Raw genomic sequence first — 20,499 nt, 5'->3', positions numbered from 1 at the left:
CTGTGTGGAATGAATGTATACATTATACAAGTTTCACTTTTTGAATGGAATTACTGAAATAAATCAACCTTTTGATGATAATCTAATTATATGACCAGCACCTGTATATTCAGCATTTTTTTCTTTATTAGTTGATTTGTACCTATCTTTGTTAAACTATCCATCCATCCATCGTCAACCGCTTATCCTGTGTACAGGGTCGCGGGGGGCTGGAGCCAATCCCAGCTGACATCGGGCGAAAGGCGGCTTACACCCTGGACAGGTCGCCAGTCGATCGCAGGCTGTCTGAGATACCGGGGCAAAAAAAATTAATAAATAAAAGGGCACCAGCTGCATGCAGTGGGTCACCAGCAGGCAGAAAAGAGAGATGCATTCATGGTTCCAAATGATTAAAATTGTTTTATTATGCAACTCAGATACAAAGTAACACCTCTGTAACAAAACACACAGGGAACTGTTAACTATTTAACCATTTAGAAGCACATAGAACACATTTTCTAGCATGTAGGGCAGCCTAGAGGGCACCTTATCATGTATTATCTACAATAGGGGCATCCAGACCCTTTGGCAGCATCCCCCCTGCCTCTCTGTGCCAAGTGCTTGCTCATTGGGTCTTTGTAGATAATATCGCAAACAGTTGAATGTTAAAGTACAAGATAACTTCTGTTATGAATAAATTTAATTGGTGTTAGCATGTTCATGTTAGCATTTCTCAAATCACAGTGGGCCTACTTAACTAGTGCAATAAAGTTGAACTACTTTATTATCTTATAGCTTATCTTCAAGCACACTGTGATTTAAATATAGAAGACAATGCAGATTTAGCTGCATGCTAAATGGTGCGGACTCTCACCTTAGTCTGCTAAAAGCAACTGAGTGGGAGACAAGTTGGATTGATGACTTCAATAAAGTTTACGAGGAGCACATGCAGGCAGCATTGGCTCCTATGGAGACTCAACCCCCTCCTCTCTCTCTCTCTCTCTCCCTCTCTCTCTCTCCCTCTCCCTCTCTCTCTCTCCCTCTCCCCACCCCCTGTCTTGGTCCGCCCGCGTGCACTGCAGCAGTGAATTGGCTGCTGATTCACCACAGCGCTGCCTCCCTAAGCAGCGTCACTCTATTTAAATTCACCCAGCCGTCCCTGCCGGCATCTTCTGCCGGCGTCCGACAACTTGTTTTAGCCCGAACAACAACAATAACAACAAAAAACGCCGGATACGGTTGTTCTTTCCAAAACTAACGCATACGGGCTTGTATTTCCTCCCGCATCATGTCCGCAGAGATGAGGCGTAGCAGCTCATTTGCGGTAAGTGGCAGACGAGAGAAGATTTGTGGGAGCTGGGAAAGTGATAAAAACGCTTTTTCGACTCGTCATTGTTTAACAGCCTGTAGCTCCTCTGCCGTGCACATAAAGAGACCGGACTCTGTAAAAACTTTAGCCACAATTAGCAGAGCTTTAAACTACCTGCCAGTGTGTCCATTCATTTCTGACTCGAGTCACTGTTTAATTATTATTTTTTTAATGGAGCAATTCGCTTTGAGCAGGCTCGAGGGACTGTTTGTCTTGTTCTGTTTAAACTTCCTCTATCCTTCTGGGTATTGTCCTTGAACACGTGCGGAGGCGTTTGCTCCTAAATGAGTATTTGCTCAAGCAGAAGGAGGATAGACTTTATTGGGATGTTTTATCACACCACCTGATATCCATGAACTAATCAGTCGCTATGTTTTTTTGTGGAGTTCGTAGGGACGTTTTGTAAACGTCTTTTAAATTATGTTAAAACGTGAGCTGTTGGAATCGTGTGTTTTACTGTTTTGTCTATATTTAGCCGGGCTTAATCCTGTCTTACATAATGTATCAGAAACATGGTAAAGACAGGGTGGAAGTCTGTTATTGTGACTGTATCATTGCTTATTCAAAGTAAATTCAGGTAGGATAAAGAATCAGTCTACCTGAATCTACCCACCTAAAAGACAAATTTTCCAGCCTCAGTGACACAGCAACAATGCTTTTTTTCACAGCTTAAAGTGCAGACAATGGGCCTACTTTAGCAGCATCTGAAATGTCCTAATAATAGGTTATTGTTTCAAAAATCAGAGGCAGCTGTATCCTTGCTTCCAAACACTGAAGTTGCCAAGCTTATGTCAGACTGATCTGGGATGCCTTCTGTTCTTTTATTCCAAAGTCATCTTTGTATATCTATGTAAGGATGGCAGCTGTTGTGGTGGTGCCTCGTGCAAACATCCTGACTGTAAAACTAAATAGTTTAATAAGTGTCAGTATATGTCAGGCTTCAGTAATCTTCATCTCTCCATCACCAGGTCCCGATTAAGAACATCGAGAGGGAGCTGATCTGCCCGATCTGTAAGGAGCTCTTCACCCATCCGCTGATCCTGCCTTGCCAGCACAGCGTCTGCCACAAGTGTGTCAGAGAGCTGCTGATGCTGAACCATGAGGACTCTTTTGACGCCGGCTCGGAGTGCTCCATGCCGGGCAGCCCCAGGTCCAGGGTGCCCTCCCCCTCCATGGAGAGGCTGGACAGGCTTGTGCGATCAGGTGGGTCTCGGGGTAAGAAACCAAAAATATTAATTTCTCTGTAGATTAAATAAACGTATTCTTTACAGGAAGGGTTTTTATTTTGTACAAATCAGTGCGGGGAGGTGGATCGCAAGGTTAAAAGCATTTCACAACAGCGTGTTGAGGCTTTAGGAGCAGTATATTCATGGGAGCGAATAATCCGACTATCTTTATATACAGGAAATGCAGGTATCAAATGCATCTTAGGCGATCGCTCCCTAGGAAGGCCATATGAGTTTTGTATCAGTAACACCATCTTCCTCTTCCACGGTCTTCTTCCCAATACCCTTAACTTCAGTTTTTAGTTCTGCGGTCATCTCAGTGGCTGCATTCAACAGGTTTCAGTGTCTGGAGCCTGTGAGTTATCTCTATAGCAAAGACAAAAGAAGGAGGAAATATGTGGTTTCAAATAGAAACTGAAGGGTGTATTGAATTACCTAACAAACAAAAAGGCTTGTGCCTCTGTGGAGAGGTTTTCCTGAACCAATAAGCAAACATTTATCCAATGCAACTTAAAGGTTGAGCGCAAGTAAGCTTATGGAAACTGAGAAAGACAAAATAAAAAATGGGCCAAGCATTATTGGATGATATCTGGGTTTCAGTGTGGCTCACATACCACCCCTCCTCCCAGCCCTTGTCCTAAATAAACGAGAACAAACATAAAAATGATTAAATAAGTTTCCCGCTCAGCAATAACATTGTCATCACCTCTTCCTCTAATCCTGTCTGCTTTTACAAGCTCTATTATACAGACAGCAGAGGAACTTGACAAGCTTTAGTTTTGTCTACCAAGAGAAAAACGTTGACAAGCTCTCTCAAGCCCTAAATGTCTTCACTGTCTGCCTCTAATGGCCTGGGGGCATCGAACATCCCCTTCAATCATGCAAGGGCTCATGTATTTATTTACAAATGTTTCAGGAACAGAGGGCAGAGTAGCTATCGTTTTCCATTTTCACTCCACCTTTAATCTGATATACAGTGTGTTATGTACATGAGTGAACAAAGCACACCTGTACGCTCCTTATTATTTTTTTTTTAAAGGTATTTTAAACTCTTAAAACCAAGCTGAACTAGAGAAGGGAAAGCTCTTTAAGTTGCATGGGGGGAGGGGGGCTGCACAGGTAGCTAATTAACTTGTCACAATATTTAAGTTCTCTGCTAAACACATGGCATTGCTGCAGCCAAGCTTGAGCGGGTCAATGTCTAAGCCTTGAAAACGGCATGGTGGGACACAAGGCCGCCTTTCTGTCTCCGGAGAGCTCTGGGCTGCAGGCCATTTCCATAAAGATGTCGTCTCATTTGTGCTCTTGTCCATTCCTTTGTTGTGTCCGACTTCCATATTACATGCTAATTCTGTGCATGTTTTTGAGAACGTAGTGTTCCTAATGGAAAAGTGACAAAACAAAGTATAGTCAAGTATGTATATTATAAATATGCAAGTTAACTATTTAACATATGCTTTTGTAATGCACAAAGGAAGTGCAGGAACTGCAGCTGTTTTAAAAAATAAAAACGACTTATTCTCGATGGTGATAAAACAGCTCCAGAAGCAACTGAAAGCAAAATAAATCTCTAAGTTTAATTGGAAGCTGCAGTTTGATGTCCAATGGTACAATATGGTGGTGTATAAATATTAGCATAAAAAATTATGCAAGATGTTTTCTTGTATGCTGACTGGGGGGGGGGACAGTATACTCCAAAGACTTGTAGTTCATACACTATAGCTTACAGGTAATGTGTACTTTGGATTTAGGTGGTTTCCTTGAGTGAGAATGGTTGTCCTCAAATACGTCTAATTAATGGCTTACTATATGAAACTCTGATACATTTGATGCCAAGTAGCCTCAGAGCCGTACTGACAGTCTAAAGCAGAGAGCCAGAGCTAAAAAAGATCCCAAGAGTACAGTGAGGTGAACAACTTTTTGGGAGCTATTCAAAACCACTGAGACTGGGCTCGTGAACCCCCCCCCCCCCCCCCCCCCCCAACCTGAATGAGTTCATTCTTCATGGCAGGACTGTATCTGTTGACGCAGGAAATAATCAAATCCTGCTTTTGAGTAAACAAATTTCTCGCCTTCAACAACTCTCTTCTATACTCGTATTCTTACTGATTTATGAATTAATGCACTTTTTTTTTTTAAGTAATTTTATATCTGTCCTAAAGAAAAAGTTAATTTAGTCAACAAACTATGAACAGGTTTTTTTTCAAGTGAAATTCCCCTGGGGATTATTCATTAACGTTGTTTGTGTGTTAAGTGCATTTAATTAGCAGATTACAAAACACAAATTCTCAGTGTGTTAAGAATATTTAGGAAACCTAGAAGTACGTTATGAGCACATTATCTCCCAAACAGAACAGTCGAGTAATTCTGACGAACGTCTCCAACACTGGGAGATCAGATCATTGGCAACCATGGTGACGCAACCTGCCTGTAAGGAATGAATGAGGGATTAGGTGAAGGCAGAGAGAGAAAAGATTTAAGGCTATATTTATCAGTGTGCAGCCTGGACAAGCCTCGCTTTGCTTGGACAGAGGAAGGCGGTTACTAAAACTCCATCAGCATTGTTTCTCAACTTCATCTTATGTTATGTTACTGGGGCTCAAACAGAGCATGGTGCATTCATGTTCAACAGCTAACTCTTGACAGGTGCACTTGGTGTTACTGCTCTTGAAGGAGCAGTTGGACACATGTTGGGAAATATGCTTATTTGTTTATTTTCTCAACAGTTGAAAATTGATACCACTCATGAATGTACGCTAAATGTGAAGCTACATCTAGGAGACAATTAGCTTAGCATAAACACTCAATGTCTCGCACCACAATGTTGCTGTTGCAATCCCTTTCAAGCTTTCTGTTTTTCTCAAGGCGCACATGCAGTTTACAATGATAACGGCGACAAATCTACCACCTGAAATTTGTAGTGATCTGCTGTGTTCTTCATTTTTTTTTTTTTTTTGGAAGGCTGAAATGACCACTTTCATTAGCAGCTAATTAAGCTAACGCTAGCTCTGTGAGTTGGTTAAACAATGCTGTCTCCAGCTAACATTTTAATGTTTCTAGAGGACTCATTTTGAAACATGAACCCTGTCAAATAACCTTACATGGACTTGAATAATATGATTTAAAGATGGAGGCTGAATGGTGAATTAGCATGTTTATGTAGTTTGATTAATCTGTAACAAAAAGTGAAGTGGGAAAGGTTGGTTGTGGTGCTGGTAGGAGGAGGTTTTCACTTTTGGACAAGGCCAAGTTAGTTGTTTATCTCTGCTTTTTAGTCTTAATGCTAACTTAACTAAGGTACCGGTCTTCTGGGTCTAGCTTCATATGTAGTGTAACAAAATGAAAGTGGTTTTCTTATCCTCTTAAGTCTCAGGAAGAAAGCCAATAAGCTCATTCTCCCAAATGCCATACTAATTCTTTAATGCAAATTGTACACCAGAGTCTTGAAGGTGCCTGACGAGTACACTTGCAGTAATGTAATTTTTCTGAAAGTTGTTAAATTCTATTAAGTTGCATGGAATTAATTGTACTTTTAACTGTTCACACCCTGTATGTGTATATTTTAAATTATGTTTTGTATTTCACTCTGAACTGCATTTTTTTGATTTTTGTTTAACCACAAGTTTTCCTTCAGTTTAACTTTAAGTTGGCTTTGTTTCTCCAATATCATAATGAAAATAACTAGTTTCACAGGTCACTTCACATTATGTATTGTTTCATTTTTCTTGTTGGTCTCACCTCACTTCTCTGTTCATTGCTTGCAGCCACAGTGCGAAGGTCGTTTGGAAATCGAGGTAGACGCGGGCTCCGTGTTTTGAGTAACTGTAGTAGTGAGTACCGTGTTACTAGAACCCCTGTGAAACCCTAGTTTGGTTCTATCTTTTTCTCTACTTAGTCTACTTTAGCCCTGTCAACATGACCATACAAACTCACACTGTTGGACACATTATGCTAGTATAATAAAAAGTAGTAATGAAATTAAAAAGCATAATTAAAAAAGCACGCCTTTTTTTTTTAAATGTCCACTGAGCATAAAAATTATCGGGGGGGGGGAATCCTGATTAAAGAGGTAAAGATGCTTCAGGTTATTGTCAACTATTTTTTTTTTTTTTTTTTTTTTTTATAAATCTTTTGGTATTTAATTTTGTAAGTAGCTTAGGAAAAAATAAGTGAAAGGGGAGGCAAAGGCATGGAGGAAAGCAGGAGAGACGAGAAACGAAGGGAGGTGGAGTCCTAGACAGGGAGGTTGGTCAGTGACAAATGGAATTGAAATGAGCCTCGAATAAATTTACTGAGGAAGGGGTGAGGATGTTTCCTAGGAGTTGAAGAGGGACAGGAATGTGTGTGTGTGTGTGTGTCTCTCTCTCTCTGACGCCTCAGTGTGCGAGTGTGTCTCTGTACACTAGCTAAGCTTTGCGTTCATTTTGCAAAACATGGAGACAAGTAAAAGCCGCTTTTATTGAGATGGAGACTGTAAGTCTGAGTTAAACAGGCACATACTGAGGCAAAACCTGCAATATGTTTGGGCTTGCAAAGATTGTTAACTGGCTTTTACCAACTGATATGTTTCTACCTTTAGGGTTCTGTTTATTCACTCCACAATCGTGGAGTGTGCTCAATAGTGTTTGAGAAACAGCTTATAAGAACAAAGACCTGTTTCAGCCTACCTCTAATTATTTTGGGCATGATGAATTGAGAAGTGTCAGTTTGTTGGCCAAGTAAAACAAGACTGAATACTAGTTTTGTTGGCCAACTAATGTAATTATTTAATATGCTCAGTGGATGTTTTCTTTTTTGTTTAGACTAGCACAGAAGAGACAATTTTCTCTTAAGAAATAGCCTCCAATTCTAATTTCTCCAAAGAGCAATCAATACTAGGAGCTACTTGGAAATAAAATAGAATAACACTAAACAAAGAAGACATGGTGCCACCAATAACAGAAGAAAATAAGAAGTATATTCAACAGCTAACTGATTATTTATAGTCAGCCTTTCAGAGACTGGATTGACATTTGATTCAGATTTTATATTTAGATAAGAGATGAGGAAACATTTTCTGAATTTCCTATTTATTTTTTGGATTTTTATACAAATTAAAGTCGTACAAATACAAAAAATACAAATGTTTGGATAGTAAAATAACATTCAATAAGCCTAATTGAACAGGACTCATATTTGTCTTTACTCTCCCTGAACACTATGGATTATGTCCCTCAACTGTGTTAACATTTTTTTTGTTTAATATAATAAAAAAACGATTTAAATGTGCGGACAGAATCATGTTTACGGTATAACTTTATCTCTGTCGTGACTGAAATATAAAAATGCTACATCAGTTCAAGGATAATACTCTAGTTTTGTGCGGGGGACACGCACGCTTTTTTTGCTCTGCAATGACTGGTCAGTTTCTGCCCTCGACTATGTCTCCCTCTGTAGAGACGCGCACACACACGCACACACACTTTGCTGCAGGCCTCTTCTGTCTGCTTGTTGTTTACTCACACCTGCTGTCCTGACTAGAAATCCTGAGTCAACACTGCAAAGACTCACTGTCTAGCCTTTTGCATCATTCATCGGTTTAAATATGAATGTCTTCTGCCAGATTTCTCCATTCATCCAATGACTGACTTAACGTGTCTTAACAAGACCATGTCACCATCATCACGTCGCACCACAATGTTCCCATTTTGTCTTATAAATTCAGGTAGGAAGGGTAATCAGTTTGGCAAAACTAGTTTACTGTATTGTCAAGTCAGAGAGATCTAGCCTTCAGGTATTAGACTGTCCCCACACTGTCATGGTCTTCAGTACTGCTCACATCACACAGCATGCACATAGCTACACGTATCACATAGTTTATCTGTTTTTCCTGCTTTTCCCTCAGCTGCACTTTTTTTTTTTTTTTTTTTTTTTTTTGCAAAAGTCCTGTTATGGAACAGTTTTCCTGTATTTCGCTTACCTGAGGAGTGTTTGATTGAATTTTCAGGTCCTCGGAAAAGAAGTGGAAATTCTGGCTTTCAAACTGAGATAAATCCAGCACTCCTCGCTTCCCCTGTCCCCCAAAAACGTGAAGCAATATTTCTGTCTTTTATTTTGCCGTGCATTGTTTTTCAGTTTGCTGTGTTTTACGGTCCCCATTGCTTGCGTCTGTGATGTGACCTTGTGTAACAATTCCTTCATTTCCACCTCATGTTGCTGTCTTGTTACGATGCTGCTGCATCAGCAACAAGCACAATGTTGAGAAACTCTTGAAAGCAGTGGTGCTTTAAGAGGAGTTTTGCTGTTGGGGAAATAAGTGGTGCATTGAACTGGACATGTGATCTTAAAGTTCAAATGAAGGACATTATTATTATTTCCAACTTATGTTTCAAGTTCTACTTCACACAGTGTAATTCAGTTACATTGCTTGAATTATTTTTATTTATTTATTTTTTTTAAGATGTAATTTTTATTTTCTTGATCACTCATTTAAGGAAAATTATTTCCTTTTGTCCAGATCATTGTGAGCACTTTTAATACTCTTCACTTCTGTGGTTGGTAAATGTTGATTGACTTTAGTGTATGATTGATCTCCCATACAACATACTTTCTGTAAGCTCCAAGGATGCCATCCTCCTCATGACTATCCTGCATCTTATCACTCTTCAGTCAGCCCCAGTACTCTTGGAAAGTGTCTCTTCTCAAACTTATTTCCCTATATGACGACTGCTCAATACATTGCTTGTGTCGATGTTTTGCTCCATACATCCATGTCTTTATGGAGTAGTGGTCATTGTGGAAATCAAGCTCAAAGGGAGACATACTGAGGCCCTATTTCGGAAGGCTTGACATTTCCATGTCTTATCAAAGGCATTTTTTGCCTTAAGATCATACTTGGCAGCTCATGCAGATGATGTAATGCTGCTTTTGTGTGTTAGTCGGGCCAGAATATTTTTGAACATTTTTCAAAGCCCCAGTTAACTCTTGGAAAATATCCCTTCAATGTAATTTGAAGTTGAAGGACATTGTTGTTCACATGTTAAAATAAGGCCTCAGACAAGACTGGAAACTGGGTGACTCGAGGCTATGAATCTGTATTACACATCTGCAGAGCTTTTCTCACTTCTCCTCCTTCACCCTCCTCCAGGCTCCATCTCGTCCCCGGGGTGGCGCAGAGGGTCTGTGACTCCTAGGATCACCACCATCCCATGCCCCGGCTGCCAGCATGACATCGACCTCGGTGAGCGCGGCATCAGCATGTTGTTTCGTAACTTCACCCTGGAGAACATCGTGGAGCGCTACCGCCAGGCTGCGCGTGCGGCCGTCGCAATCATGTGTAACATCTGTAAGCCTCCACAACAGCAGGAGGCTACAAAGAGCTGTATGGACTGCAAGGCTAGCTACTGCAATGAGTGCTTCAAGCTGCACCACCCCTGGGGCACACCCAAAGCTCAGCATGAGTATGTTGGGCCCACCACAAATTTTAGGCCCAAGGCAAGTACCGTCGCTGCCTGGGGAAGGCTTCAATTTCTGTTTTCTCTATTTATCTGTTATTTCCTGAAGACTCAAAGACACCCAAATAAGATTTGCCTTCAGTGGACTATGAACATCTGTCAGGAGATAAGCTGTCACATGAGTCGAAAATAAACATGGGCATGTATAGATTTGTCATTGTACAGTCTCTAAATTATTAGATGTGGGAAATGTTTTAGGTGAATACAAGGAGCTGGAAATCTTTCAGTGTCTTGTTTTCCTGATCATTGATGGTCAGAAATGTCTGTTGTTAATGGTATTTGGCTCTCTGGTTAGTCGACTTAATAGCTTAAATCATACAATACAAACATCCATGCACATGTTCCCACCTATTCATAATCTAATCAGAATACATAAGGAGTTAGTCATTATAGAGATTACACTTTTCTGTAAGAGATTAATGTCCCGTGACTGCTGAATCTGGCAATCTGATTCATTGATCTTACAATGCTACGTTTTTTTGGAAACTGTTGTTGATTAAACGGCTAAATGCTGACGAGGATCTTGGCAGTAAAAAAAGTGCTGATTTAAATTCTATTTTCACACATTTGGCTCAGAGAGCTGCCTAGATGCTTTTTAAGTGTAGGTCATCTTCCTGTTTCACTTCAGCTAGTTTTTGGTTACTGTGCATTTAAAAAGGCTGTGAAGTACAGTTGTCTCTTTACAACATTGTTGTTCTATTACATATCTCAGGTGCTCATGTGTCCAGAGCACGAGATGGAGAAAGTGAACATGTACTGTGAGGTCTGCAGACGACCAGTGTGTCACTTGTGCAAGCTGGGAGGATCCCACGCCAACCACAAGGTCACCTCCATGAGCAGTGCCTACAAGATCCTCAAGGTACCACATTCAGACAGATTGGCTGTGTGTGTGTGTGGGGGGGGTCAGTTTGTTGTTATCTGACTAATGAGCAATTTACTCTTAACACAACATTGATTTATGATAAGGATTAAAATGAACTTTAATGCCACTGTTAACAAGGACTTGAGATGGATTAATGGACAATCAAAGCAGCCTTTGAATGTGGACAACAACTATTTTGTGATGTTATTCAGCAGGTTTGAAATTGTACAATTTACAAGGCTTTGTTGTGACACTAAACTCTTTTTAAACTATGTGATCAATATCTTTAGTTTACATAAGGATCCCTTCGAGGCAGATTAGTTATCTGAAATTTAGACTACAATAACCTTAAACTGGGTAAAAGCCTTTTGATTAACGTCTTCCCACATTCAGTGGGACAGGTGTTGGGTCCTAGCTCAACTATTGAATATAAAACCTTTTATAAGCAGGGTTTGTTCCTGTGCTGTATCACCCACTGACTGGTCCCTGAATCTCTCATCTCCTGCTGTAATATTAATGTCTGACCTGTACCTGTGCTAGATATCGGTCTCCTTTGTTTGGAAACTGAAACCCAGGCTGGCTAATGAGATTAAAGCTAATTGGGGTCTCGTGTGCTGATCAGATTTTTGCCACTCCAGTATAATTAAGTTCAATCAGATTGTGTGTTTGCTTTAGCTTATGTGGAAACAAATGTCAGGAGATGTTTTATGACTGTCTGGTTGCTATGAAAGCACTAGGCAGCACAAAAGAACATCAAACCCTTAGCAAGGTAGGTGAAATATATCGAATAGTAATTTTAATCTTGTTGTCATGAACACTCAGTGGACTTGATGCTGGGTGGTTCAGCAAGTCGAGGCAGAGTCTGTGAAATTCAATCCGCTGCCTGTGTTGACCCAAACACTATAGTACTTAATATTTAATGAGACCATTTGTTCCCCATGATGTTATGTGCATTGTACTTCAGATTGTTGGAAGATGTATCAGTTGTCCCGCAATGCTTTGTTTGCCAGGAAGTAGTGTGGGTTTCAATTGCTTTGAACAGTAATGTCATATCATTGTGCTACTCTAAAGAATATTTGACATGCTGCACCTACTGAAACAGCCTTTCAGAGACTGTAATACAGAACAATATACGCATGTCGATAACAGGGAAATGTTGTGACCCATCAGAGCTGACGCTTGGGAATGTGAGCACTTTTTAAAATGTTATTTAACCTGGAGGAAATACTTTAAAATTGATAGTCCCACTCCATTTCTTAAAATGGCACATATGTTAATGCACTTTTGTATGTGTGCGGTGCAAGGGTAAATGCCTTCTGTTGTGTAAGTTATAATCTTATTTGTCATCTCAGTGTGGACTTGCTTCAGTGTTTCGGACTGTAAATGCTGCTGATCTCTTCTCTCACCAGGAGAAGCTGGCCAAGAGTATCCATTACCTCATCAGCAAAGAGGACCAGGTCAGGACTCAGATTACCGAGCTTGATCTGCTCATCAATAAGACTGAGGTGAGAGAGCTGACTCATGCTGCTGCAACCCCCAACGTCCCTTTTCACTCGGTCTACTCAAACTTTTACAGCATGCTCTTTATTCCCCTTTACTCCACCTTCTCCAAGATGATTCTCATTAGTTGTATTAATGGCTCTGACTGAAAGCCATTCCTAACCCTGTGAGAAAAATGGTAAATCACAACTCATGTACACCCTTGAAATAGTTCCAGAGAGCAGAATGAATATGCGTATTAATTCCTGCAAGTCTTTTCTTACAGAATACATTTATATAGCTTTCACAAAACCAGTCCGTGAAGATGAGGAACAATTACACTGTCTGTATACAAATAAGGAAGGTCACTAAAGAAACAATATGCAAACCACACAAACAAGGAAACGCAGTATTTGCCTGCAAGTTTCCCTCCTGCGTTTTTGAGCATGTTCCCCTTTAACTTTGATGTCTGTCCTAAAGGGGCATTGTTCAAATGTGCCATTCGGTGTTTGTAGAAGGAGTGTGCATGTGTGACTGATGTCTGGGATCTTGTTTTAATCCTTTAATCTTTCTCTCTATATACTTAAGTTGTGTAATGTGAACTTTTAAGTATCTACTTCATTTAATATTACCTCAGAATAGGGCTGGCTTGCACTGTATCTTTTATGTGTTTATATCCACCTTCTGTCAAACCAAAGATGTAATATAACAAAACAACATAGTGGAATACAGTCAAGCTGAAACTGTCACTTCAGCCTCAATAATCTTGTAAGGGTGGAAAACAAGGAGAATTGATCACCTGTCTCTGCACTCTGAACCTTCTGAAGAAATGTTTATGGTGTATGTGTGCATTTGGAGAGGGATATATGAAAAGAACATTGTATTTGCTTTGTACCAATTGATAACAAAGTATCTTCTTACAGGAAAATGGCCAGCTAGCAGAGCGTCAGGCCAATGAGCACTTTGAGCGTCTGTTTGAGACTCTGCAGGAGAGGAAGTCGGAGATGCTGAGGTCCATCGAACAGTCTCGAAACAGACGCCTGGACCATCTCAAGGCCCAGGTATGAAATACCAGCACTGTATTGAATTACCTCATCATATTCTTACCTGTAGAGAAATAACTGATGCATTTGCTCTTCCTTAATCAGACAAATGAAGGGACTGACTAGGGTTGAAAACAATTAAACAACCGTATTTTTATGGGATTTATTTCTGAGCATGCTGTTCAATACAAAGTTTTGACGATTGGAATTCCAAAATGCTAAAATGGCCTGACTATGTTTTTTATTTTTTTAACACATTCCCCAGGTGGAGGAGTACCAGGGCATGCTGGAGAACAGTGGCCTGGTGGGTTATGCTCAGGAGGTGCTCAAAGAGACGGATCAGTCCTGCTTTGTACAGACTGCAAAGCAGCTACACATCAGGTAGAGCTGGGTTATGCAGACAATAATTTGTTACAACATTGAACGTAAATTAATACTTTTCTGATGAATGGGTAATTTAAGAAGATGTTTACGCCAAAGAACATTTTCAAAACCATATTTAGTAATATGGGTATGAAGTCAAGAATTATGTATTTATTAAGATAAAGTTAAGTTCTTTCATGCATTTTTATGTTCAGTTTATGAAAACTTATTTACTCAGCTTCTATTCTGTGTGATCTGGTCCAAACATGAGCACACACTTATCCACTGAAGTTTCAACAGGTGTGTGTGGGTTGTGTGTTTGTGTTTTTTTTTTTTTTTTTTTTCCCCCACATGAGAGATTTCTGTATTTGTGTTTTTTCTCACAGTAACATTTGAATAAAATTAGAATGACAGTTATGCACCAGCACTGTCAAACCGAACTGAACTTATCAACAGAAACAGATCCAAGAGACTTGGAAATAAACTTCTCTGGGGCGTAACACAATCACAGTATTATAAAGACTAAATCCCAAAAGATTGCTGGTCTCTTATTACAACATTGATCAATCAATAAAAGGTATAGGCATCTATGGCACTGCGTTATGATATATTTAAATCAACCTCCTTAAGTTCATGTGATAGAGGTCAGATTTTTCAAAAGCTAAAGGCTAGCATCAAAACAGTGTTTTTCATGGACTATTGATGGTCGACTTCAAAAAAATATACCAGAATGTATGTAATTAAATTGTACTACATCTGTAAAATAATACATAAAAATGACTTGTCAGTGGTGATGGGCCTGACATGAGCAATCATTATTCACAGCTTTCGCTGCTAAAATCCTGACTGTAAACTGTCAAATGAATAATTAAGCAGCTTAGTAATGATTATCAGATAAAGATAAATTCATTACAAATTACAGATGCTAAACCTGATTTACTAACAAGCTGCACAGTCACAAACTGAAGTTGGTTAATTTTGACTCATTATGCGTTGCCCATACACATTTTATCATTAGCCATGTCCTCCTGTTTCCCTGTGGATTTCATAAATGGGATTTGGTCTGTTTTTTATTTTAGTGTTGCGAGCATCAATCTGATTATGTGTTTGGGTGACTTCAAGGACAAACAAGACACTTCTGTCCAGTTAATGCTGTGTATCGGAGTCTCTCCTGCTCTGAGCTAATTGATCTCCTTTAGCAGCTTTGGATAATTAGAAAACCTTTTCACTCTTGAGAGTATGATACACTATGCCTTTACAGTTTTCCCCTGTTGACAAGGACCTTATTTTTAATCCTCTTTTTCACTTATGAAAGTCAGTATAAATATAGATACAACTACCTAAATAACCACAGAGTATAAGACTAAGACTATTTCCATTTTGTGTCTTTGGGGTTTACTTTGTGGGTTGCATTAGCCTCCTTTGAAGACTGATAAATGTTATGTCTGCCTTGTATGTTTTCAGGATCCAGAAGGCCACAGAGTCTCTGAGGACCTTCCACCCTTCAGCTGACCCCTGCTTTGATGAGTTTGTGCTGGACACGTCCAGAGAAGAAACCCTGCTCAAAGAGATGTGCTTTGGTGGAGGTACAACCAATTTATTTTAGTTAAATACTGTGAGGTTAAAAATGAAAGTCAGCTAAAGAGTAAAAGGCTTTTATTTCCCTGGATATTTAATGTGACAGTTTTCTACAAAACGGATCAATAGAATTTGACTTTAAACCTGAAAGAAAGGTCACATCCCAACTTGAATCATGAAATGTTGACATGTTTTTAGGCTGTTGTGACACCTGTTTTTACAGGTTTCACTGTTCTCATACATTTTTGTGCTGTTGTGTTTTCACACATCATGTCTCACAGATACAGATTCTGTGTTTTAAAGGACAAACTGCAACGAGAGCATTGTCCACAAGTGGCTGGAAAAAGAAAAAAAATATTTTAACGTTTTTTGCTTCTATTAGTCTCTGAAGATGAAGGCCATTGTTCATGTGTCCTATGCCAAAACTTGCTTTATAATACAGGGCTTTGCCACTCTGAAAAGTTTATGGCATAATGAGGGGGATTGTCGGTTGCTGTTTACTTGTTTCTACACGCATTGCGTGTAGCTCAGGCCCGCCATCGGTCAAACAAACGTACAGACCTACAGCTTGCATAGCCAGATCTTGGTCCACACTTTTATCACTGTGCCGGCTCTGGAGAGGGATCCATGACGCAAAGAGAGGAGACGCGAGAGTCGGACACAGCAATTTAATCTCTTCACTACATTTTTATAGTCCCGATGTCGCACCCAAAGGTTCACGTCCAGAAATGTCCCAAACACAGCAAAATAATAACAATACAGGCAGAGGACAGGGTCTCTGCAGATACAGCTTCTTCACACGCTTCTTGTGGTGATTGAGAGGTATTTGTGTTAGTGTGTACATTGTTTTTAGGGAAATCCTACTCTATCCTTTAACAAAATAAGTCTGTTCTTTAAAACAAGAATTATGGGCAGAATAAGCGGTTTGTCATCGCCTGTCCATCACATACACAGGCCTGTGAACTGTGGTGGGCTAAGAGGTCAAAGGTCATCTGTGGGACTGTACATTGGATCAACAACCCAGGATATGCTTATGGTGGATTTTACTGCTTTTTTTTCTGGTCTGCTGATTTACAAAGGCTTGTTCTATAAAGGACATGTCTAGTAGATGTTTCCCAGGGATGAAAGGATACATAGTTCTTGTGCTGAATTTGCATACTTTCAAATTATTTAGAGGGAAAGGCCAAAGAAAGAAAGTTATAGCAGATTTTGCTATGCTTGGCCAACAGGAAGATGCATGTGGCTGATTACATTGCAGCAACTGTCAAAGCGCAGGTGCTACGATTTTTCTAATATAAACTTAATAGCTGTACCCTCTCAAGATTTGCTGTAAAAGAGCTGGTTGACCATTTCTGCTGAATTTATTTTAACAATCTCAAAAGGCGATAAATGGCTGAACTTTGCAGGTTCATAAAATGTTATTGGACATAACAGCAAATGATCAATTAGAGCTTCCAAGAGCAAAGATCAGATGTCTGCAGATAATTGAACAGGTTGCAAAAATGTCTAAAGGAATCACTGAAATATCAGTCAGAGGCGTCATCTGTTATAAAGCAGCTGGATTGATGGATTCTACATATAATGCTTACTCTACTGCCTTAACTGGATGATGATGGGATTGGAGATTGAGACAGACTCGTTATGACTGAGTGATGGTTTGTGACATTTGGCTGTGTCTGGCCGAGGCTTGTTTCAAATGCCTCTTGGTATGGCTCGAGTCTAACCTGACAACATTATGTGTGTCAGCAGCCGGGGAAAGAACTGTGTTCAGTATCATTGTTGCAGATGGTGACAGTTATGGCAGTTCTTTCAGTCAGTTTGTCAGTGACTGTTGACTTGTGTTTGAATTAATTCTGACCAGCTTATCATTTACATATGACTCTTTTCCCATGATGCCCCCAAACCTCAAAGTACATGGTTTAGATCTGAGTGACAGCTGTGGTTCCAGACCTTAACACTCAAAAAAATTAATTATTGAGGGATTAAAGTTTGCTGACATCCAATACAAAACTGAGGTCTATTTGGCGCTGAGCCATCCTCCCTCAAGTGTATTCAACGAAACAACTGACAGTTGTCCCAGTGACTGTTGGTGACAAACAAAGCTGTGAGTGACGTGAGTTGTTTGTTGTTGCTGCACTGGAGAGCAGCCCTGTTAGCTTGTTTGAAAATCATTGACGTGAGCTATATCTGGGGCTATGGTTGGCTCTGTTTAGATTAATGGACCACTTTCTGTATGAATCATCAAAAGCAGAAACAACTGGATTCATCTTGCAAATTACAGTGCAGTTGATAGTTTGAGTAAGGAAATGCTTTCAAACTAGTCTGTTCATGAACATTGGATTCTTAAAGTAGAGTGTTTTATGTTGCAAGCCCACACTTGAAGTGAAGCGAAATTAGGAAAAGTCAGGAGTTACAGAAGGAATTCTGTAGGTGTGAACATTTGTCTTTGAAGACCCAGCTGGGAGACGAGTACTGTAGATGAGAAGGAGTAATGCATATTGGGGCTGGGCGATATGGCCAACAGTGTTATCATGATAAAAAATTTCATACCTATCGATAATTAGCACGATAAATGTCAAATCAATATTACTTTCAAGTTTAAAGGCTGATTTTTAACTCCTGAGTGAAAATTGAAGAAACCAGATGGTTAATTGTGTGGTGGAACTTTTCTGTAAGGTAATTCAAATGAATTCAAACATTTATTGATATATTGAACATTTGTTATATTGTTGAGGAAAATTACATTGTGATAATTATCGTTATTTTATTGCCCAGGCCTAATGCATATGTTAAGAGCAAACCAAACAGTTACAATGTAAAGATTTTTCAAAGTAGAAAAATATCTACAACCCAGTTCCCAAATTATTTCATTTGTTGCCTATTCTGCAGTTTTCTTTTCAGATAAACAATACCCTGAGAGGCAGGAAAACATTAAAAAAGATCCTTTACTGTTGCTGAACTGTTTTAAAATGACTGAATAGTCATTATTTTGTGTCTTTTGACTCTCCTATAATCCCTATACTGGAGAAAATGGGCTTTTTATCTAAAATGTAACCTAAATTAATCCCTGCTGCATCATTTTTGGGGAAGTGCTGCAAACAACACTTGGGTGGCACTCATTGTGTGTCTTTAAGTGGCATGTGGGAGTTAATGATGTTCTTAGTCTGAGCTCAGATGGAGAAAAGAAGCTGTAAGGGCATTTATACACTGCAGTAATTAAATTGAAGTCATGGCACATAATTCAGCAGTGTATAACCATAAAGTATCTCTGGATAGCACCCCCAAGCTCTTACACTGTAGATCCATTACACCGGGAACTGAAAACGCATAGTTTAGTTATATGGATGTTAACAAAAACTTGAGGTAAATTTTTTTTAAAGAGATAAAACAGTTTATATTGTCTTTTAATAACAGTCATATATCAAGTTTTAAATGTGATTGGTAGCAGTCTTGCTGGTGTATAATGCTGTATTGGATTTTGCTCCATGCCCATAGCTTGTCCATGTTTTTCTGGTCATATCACCCCCCTTGGGTAACAACACGTTTGTGCTCTCCCATGTTAACCCTGCTTCGGGTTTTGACCCCCATGCTCTGCTTCTCGAGAGTCTTTGAAAGACAATGTAAATGCCCATTTGTCTTCCATTTCAGAAAGGGAGTTTGCTCAATGTCAGGCTGAGAACGGCACTGTTTCCACTTTAAGTCACGTTTTAATTTAATAAACTTCCTCTTGATGTTATTACAGCACAACATAAAGTGTATGTGAGAAGATTATAAGGAAATGACAAGTTGGAGGAGGGAGCACTAGAATGAAAATGGACACGAGACAAAGCGGTTCCCTGCAGGGTAACTTGGCATTACTGCTGTCTGTCTGGCAGCAGCCAGTCCTCTGTGATCAATAGCGCTTTTTTTCCCTCTGAGTTGCTGAACTCTAGGGATTGCTGCCTGCTGTGATGGATGGATTACTGCCCTGTTTGGTTTTGCTTGTTGGTCCATCTGTTGCAAACAGGTGAAAAAATTAAATCTTATTTGTCAGTGTAGCGGCTGGTTGACTGTATGTGATTCACCTTCGAGTGGTAACTCATTACTTTCCTTGCTTGCTACTCTTCTAACATGAGGGTGAGGGGTAGGTGTAATTGTCTCAAAGGGATTAAGAAGGAAGGAATGAAAGTCTTTAGGGTATTGAATGCCTTGTTTGTATGGAACAGTAGAGCCAGAGTTGGCTTATAAGACATATTTTTTTTAGCAAAATGCAGCCTGAAATCTAATAAAATGACAATTGCAGAGTTCAGGCATGGCAACCGAAACATCCTGCATCATCTAATGTACTCTCTATAATGTATCTGCGCGTGAAAAACGCATAGGGCTATAAGAGGACACAAGCTCATAAAGGAGGGCTGTGCTTGGGAGAAAAAGACTTTAGAGACTGAGGATTAGCCAAGTGACTTGAGAGGCTCAGAAAGCTTGGCGGCAGTGGTGACACTGGTCAGTGAGGGGAATCTGTCTATATGGGGAAAGCGCTTTAGAAAAATGGGGGATTGGGAATGTGAAAAGCTGGAGAAAATGGGAAGGAGGGCGAACTAGAGGGGGATATTACAAAGGAGATGAGGAGGGGAATTCACCCAGGGAGAGAATCAAGTGTGTAAGGAAAAAATGATAAGTCAGTGACTTACATGGTTACAGTAATGTGACTGGGTTTCTGGAGAAACAAGCTTTAGGCTGAAAGAACAGTAAATAAGGTGAACCGAATCGGATGCTGTTGAGAGGACGGATGGGAAGTGGTGCTGTTGGTATTTAGATGAATGAAAAATGAGAGCTAGACAGGTTGATGCTTCATGTTAAATCTTAACCTCGGAGTGGAGAGAAACAAGACAAATGCGGTGTGAATGGGTCAGACAAGGTTGGTAGTGAAGATATTGCGAAGAAGGGAAGGTGAAAGTGGGAGAGAGGAAGGAATAGGTGCTGGTGGGGGTGCTTTACAAAGTGCATTTCCTGGCAGTGAGTCTATGTAAAAACCTCTTAACAGGCTCCATTATGCAAGACAGTTGTGTCCATTGTCCTGAGTGGACAGTCCTGATCCTGACAAATCTAATCTTTCCTGCACTCACAC

General features: G+C 39.9%; 1 protein-coding gene across 4 annotated transcripts in view; it reads left to right on the top strand.

The window, feature by feature from the left end:
• The first annotated feature begins 1,110 nt into the window (after positions 1–1,110).
• trim36 (tripartite motif containing 36) overlaps positions 1,111–20,499 on the top strand; it is a 28,696-nt gene continuing 9,307 nt past the window's right edge. The window contains exons 1-8 of one of the 4 annotated variants that reach the window (XM_038702516.1): positions 1,111–1,303; positions 2,317–2,563; positions 9,701–10,047; positions 10,780–10,926; positions 12,339–12,434; positions 13,332–13,469; positions 13,717–13,832; positions 15,279–15,400. In XM_038702516.1, coding sequence (XP_038558444.1) covers positions 1,268–1,303; positions 2,317–2,563; positions 9,701–10,047; positions 10,780–10,926; positions 12,339–12,434; positions 13,332–13,469; positions 13,717–13,832; positions 15,279–15,400 — 1,249 coding nt within the window. In that variant the 5' untranslated portion in view covers positions 1,111–1,267. Of the gene's footprint in view, positions 1,304–1,839; positions 1,926–2,179; positions 2,199–2,316; positions 2,564–9,700; positions 10,048–10,779; positions 10,927–12,338; positions 12,435–13,331; positions 13,470–13,716; positions 13,833–15,278; positions 15,401–20,499 lie in introns of those variants that run through there. The other 3 variants (XM_038702517.1, XM_038702518.1, XM_038702519.1) reach the window with 3 other exon arrangements.

Source organism: Micropterus salmoides, unplaced genomic scaffold (assembly GCF_014851395.1).
Source record: "Micropterus salmoides isolate LMB-PRFRI ecotype aquatic unplaced genomic scaffold, ASM1485139v1 Ms_hic_scaffold_7, whole genome shotgun sequence".
NCBI lineage: Eukaryota > Metazoa > Chordata > Actinopteri > Centrarchiformes > Centrarchidae > Micropterus > Micropterus salmoides.
The sequence above is the reverse complement of the archived record's forward strand: the minus strand, read 5'-3'. Positions and strand labels throughout refer to the sequence as shown.